Raw genomic sequence first — 4905 nt, forward strand, 5'->3', positions numbered from 1 at the left:
AGAAGAACGCCAAGGGAGGTAAGGGCAAGAAAAATAACTCTGTGGAAGTTTTTGTAGATCTACCTCACACTCGTCCCGACAAGCGTCTTGGCTCCTCCTGGGGCAAGAACTTTATACCAGGCTCTAACGAGCGTGATGGTAAGCCTTGGTGCGACCTCCACCAAACTGACAACCATAGCATCCATGAGTGCCACATCTGAAAAAAGTTAGTAAAGGCGAAGGTTGAAAAAGTGGCCAAAGGAAAGAAGACCCAGGTTGTAGCCCAGAGTAGCGATTCCAGCTCAAGTGGCAGTGAGGACAACAAGGATCCAATGTCTTTTCAGTCGAATAAGAGGATGATCGACCACATGTTTGGTGGGTCTACATCCTACGAGTCTAAAAGATAGTACAAGATGGTAGCTCGAGAAGTATTAGCTGCCATCCCCAAGGGTTGTCAGGCCGTTAAGTGGTCAATTGTTGAGATCTCCTTCAGCCAAGACGATTGCCCTGATAACTTCTTATGGCTAGGCCGCTTTTGGATAGTTATTGAGCCTACGATAAAAAACTACAGGGTCACCTAAGTTCATATCAATCGAAGGAGTTCCCTGAACATTCTCTTCGCTAATGCGCTCGAAGGGATGCATATCTTCTAATTTGCTATCAAGCTAGTTACTCAAGCCTTCCACGGTATAGTACGTGGATCTTCTACCACCCTATCAACCAGATATCGCTCCCCGTTACCTTTAGGAAGCATGACAACTTCCGAACTAAAAAAATATTATTCAACGTGGTTGAGTTCGAGATGACATGCAATGCCATCTTGGGAAGACCTACTCTAGCTGCGTGAACTGCTACTACTAGATGCAACAACTAATAGCTACAGTACTATCTATTGTAGCTTCCTTCTCTTTGAGGCTGGGGCGTCGTCGTCATTGATCAATAGCAGTTGGGACCAATGCGGGTAATTGGGCTCTTCATTGGTGTCGTCAACATACTCATCATTGTTGGACCCGTCCTCATTCTTGGCGTCGGCCCTCAGGCTCTTACTTCAGCTCCTCATCGCCTTCATTGTAATCATCCTTGTCCTCCTCGGGATCCTCCCACTACTACAGAAACCCCTATACATACTACCTCATCTCAGTTGGTTGCTTACGAGCCGGTAGTGATGGAGTATCACTATCGGTTCGTATCAAGGACCGGTACTAAAAGTCCATTCGTAAAGAACCAACAGTGATAATTGACTATTACTGTCAGCTCTAGTCACGAACCAACAGTGATACTATCACCTCTGATCCTTCTTATGAACCGGTAGTGAAACTCCGTCAAGTATCATTGCCGCATCAAGTAAGACGAACCAACAGTGATAATGGATGAAAACTTATCTTAAAAAATTCATAATTTTTTCATACAAAGTCACAGTATGAAAATCAGATGAGGACAAAATTTATATGAAAATTATAGCCCTCGATGAGATCTACAATTTTGTAGTTGAATTGTTTTTAATTAGAGGTCATTAAATGCCCAATTAATCATAACAAAGTTTCAGGAAACAAGGATCTATTATGTAAAAAACAGACAACGGAGACACGAAATTAGTGACGGGTCATCGGAACACGTCACTAAAGACCCATTAGTGACGGGTCCCACTACGACCCGTCACTAATGTACCATTTAATCGAAACCCGATATAGACCCGCAACTAATGAGTGGTTATTAGTGATAGGTCGTAATATGACCCGTCACTGATGATAATAGTGACGAGTCAAGTTGTGACCCATCATTAAAAATAAACTCATTAGTGACGGGTCGTCATAGACCAGTCATTAGTTACTAATGACGGTATTTTTCTTTTATTTTTCTCTTATTTTTTTATCACCTCAATAACACTAAATGGAAAATAAACACAAGGTTGTGAGAAGAAAAAAGAAAAAAATATAGAGTTGCAAACTTTGTTGTACTTGTAACACCTAGCATTTATCAAACACTTAAGATACTCATTGTTGTTAATTTTGATTGATTGGATTGGAGTTGATTATTTATTTTATCGTAGTTATTCGTTGTTATTCTTTTTAGTTGATGTATTTACATAGCCTTTCATTTTAGAATAGGTGGAATGCAATAGGCTATTCACAAATATTTTTTAAATTTTCTTTTATTTTTTCTCACCTCAGCAGTACAGAATAGGAACTATTGTACATTTCTTCTCAAATTTGATGTAAGGGGTGGCGGCTATGCACACAAATGTGTGTTCAAAAAATAGTGCGGAAACATCAGGGGGTGAGAACTCAATCTTCCAAGCCAAATTTGGCTTTGAAATTTTTTCCAAACCCAATAAACTGGGGGAGAAATGATTATAACTTTTTTTTATATGTCCATAGAGTACAAAAAACGTCAAAATCGGAGTCCGTATGCAAAAGTTATGCTTGTTTTACCGAAGACACTCCAGGTCACCTATCAAATTGCGATCATTTGCATGAGATATTCAGAAATTCATAAATTATTAATACAAATTTGGATGAAAAAAAATTATATGTAAAATTATAACCATCAACCAAATTTGGCAAAATGAGTCATTAGTGACGGGTCACGGTTCTGACCTGTTACTATTCTGTCATTAGCGAAGGGTCACGATTCTAACCTATAACTAATGACCTTCAGAAAAGAAGGTTGAAAGGATAAAATATCCAGTTTCTGTCACAACTACGTGATAGGAGAGGTGATAAGGTGCTACGCGCGCGAGGGGGAAGTCGTTGTTTCGATTCCCACGGAACGCAGATTGAAAACAGTGTGAAAAATAGCGTGGCTTGTGGGGTATATGCGATGGGCCTGCGTTTTGGTTGCTCGGGTGAAAAAATAATTTTTTGACTTTTTTGTGTCCAAAAAATGTGAAAAATGTTCATTAGTCATTAGTAACGAGTAAAGATTATGTCCCGTCACTGATGACAAACTCATTAGTGATGGCTCATGTCACTAATGATAACCACCTTCACTACCGGTTCTCCGACCAGCAGTGATAGTCGGCGACTATCAATGCCCGTTACCCACTGTCGGCTAAAAAACCGACAGTGAAGATGGTTTACCAGCCGATAGTGAAGGAGGTTTATGTAGTAGTGTCCTCCGTATCGTCATCATCGCCTTCCTGCTCCTCCTTGGGCTCCTCCTCGTCGGATCCCTCATCGTCGACACCCTTCTCCTCAGGCTTCTCACCATCGAAGCCCTCTTCATCGCCTTCGTGTTCATCGATGACCTCACCATCGCCCAAATCTGCCTCATCATTGTTGCCATCGTTGTCCTCCTCCTTGAGCTCAGGCTCAGATTCCTTGTCCATAGGCTCGGACTTAGACTTCTCTTCCTCATGCTCGATCTCCTCCTCGTGGTTTGAGTCCTCCTCGATGCTTGCCTTGCCATCGGTGGCCATCGTTGGCCGCCAAATCCTCCTCGTGGTAGCCAACCTCGATGAAAAGAGTCACTACCTAGCTGTTGTCGGCCTCTTCATCGTTGTTGGATGACAACATGGACAACTGCAACTTGAATAGCGGCGGCGGCGGCGAATTGAGAAGTAGGAAGGGCGATAATGAGGAGGAGGCAACCATAGTGTGGATTTTTCAAGAGCGAAGTGAGAGATAGAGAGAGAGTGAGAAAACCTTAACAGGCTCCCGCATGAATATAAAGCAAGAAGCGATGTTTATTTGGTTAACTGACTCTTCGTATTCCAGACAGTTCTATACGGGAACCAACTATGATCACGACCATATCACAGACAACTCTCGTAAAAATCTATCTCAAATTATATCACATAATGTTCATTTACAAAACTATCTACGATGTGTGGCGATATCACAGGCGGCTCCTAAAAGCAACTGTCTCTCCGCCTCTGACTCTCCGCTCTTAGAAGCTCAAATCCCGTTGTGTCAATGCATGCCGCCTCTTCGCCCTCCAACCCACCACCTCTCCGCCCTCAGGTCCCGCCGGCTGCCGCCTCTCTATCTACTGATCTCCACCCACAGAAGCTCAGATCATGTGACCCGTGGTCCCACCGCCTGTTATCCCTGTGCGATGTGCAACCTTGGCTCGTGAGTCAAGCCGAGCCAGCTCAAGCTAGCAATGAGCCCAAGCCAAACCAATATTTTAACTCAGTTACCTAAACGAGAGCCTGACTGTCTCGTCCTCGTTTCCACCCCAGTTTCCCGGACAATAAAAAACTTGAATCGAGAAGCTGGCAACAAATGGAAAGTTAATCCAGTGCCCAGGCATTTCATGATCGTGAAAATACTCTCATATGGACAGATGCGTAGGGACTCGGGACGGAACATGGTATCTCCTTCCTTGGCTTCCAACGTTTCTTTAATTCCACGGGTCAGTACAAACGAAACGCGCAAAAAACAAAAACTTAGTCAAACAGGCTATTGTCAACATCGCGGCAGTCCAACGTGTTTACATCATCGCGTGAGCAAACCGTTAGCTTAAGTAGCACTACCTAGCTTTGTTCTGTTTTATTTGTCTTTATTGACTTTTATAGTCTTTCAAAGGTAATTTGGACTACTACTTTTTACATCATTATATCAAAATGTAGTAATAAAATTGTACTGCATTTCTACAAAGAAAAATAGTAATATAGTTTTCATATAACCTATCTTTATAATTAGTGATCAAACTTCCACACAAATCCTAAAAGGACAAATAAAAAAAAGAACAGAAGAAGTAGTAGCTACCAATGAGGTATTACAGAAGCAATAGTCGTTATAAAAAGAAATGTAAGTAGTATGTTCGCAAGAGATCCCCTATGTCTTATATTCTTGAACCCTAGGTTGGCTACTACTCGTCAGCTAGACTGTTGAAATGTGTTAGCCAAAATTAAGTCAGCAGTCAAGTGCAGTAAGCTTGGACAGATCGACGGCCCTACAAAAACATGCTTTCGGCACTTCT

At 42.1% G+C, this 4905-nt stretch overlaps 1 protein-coding gene across 1 annotated transcript; it reads right to left on the reverse strand.

Moving 5' to 3' along the window:
- Positions 1–3079: 3079 nt before the first annotated feature.
- LOC133894988 (nuclear polyadenylated RNA-binding protein 3-like) lies at positions 3080–3397 on the reverse strand. Its single transcript, XM_062335211.1, has one exon. The coding sequence runs from the start codon at positions 3395–3397 to the stop codon at positions 3080–3082; it is 318 nt and encodes a 105-aa protein (XP_062191195.1).
- Between the last annotated feature and the right edge of the window lie 1508 nt (positions 3398–4905).

This window comes from Phragmites australis, chromosome 16 (assembly GCF_958298935.1).
Source record: "Phragmites australis chromosome 16, lpPhrAust1.1, whole genome shotgun sequence".
Classification (NCBI taxonomy): Eukaryota; Viridiplantae; Streptophyta; class Magnoliopsida; order Poales; family Poaceae; genus Phragmites; species Phragmites australis.

Coding starts and splice junctions, on each gene's coding strand:
- LOC133894988 (XM_062335211.1), bottom strand. CDS start 3,397: ATGGCCACCGATGGCAAGGCAAGCATCGAGGAGGACTCAAACCACGAG.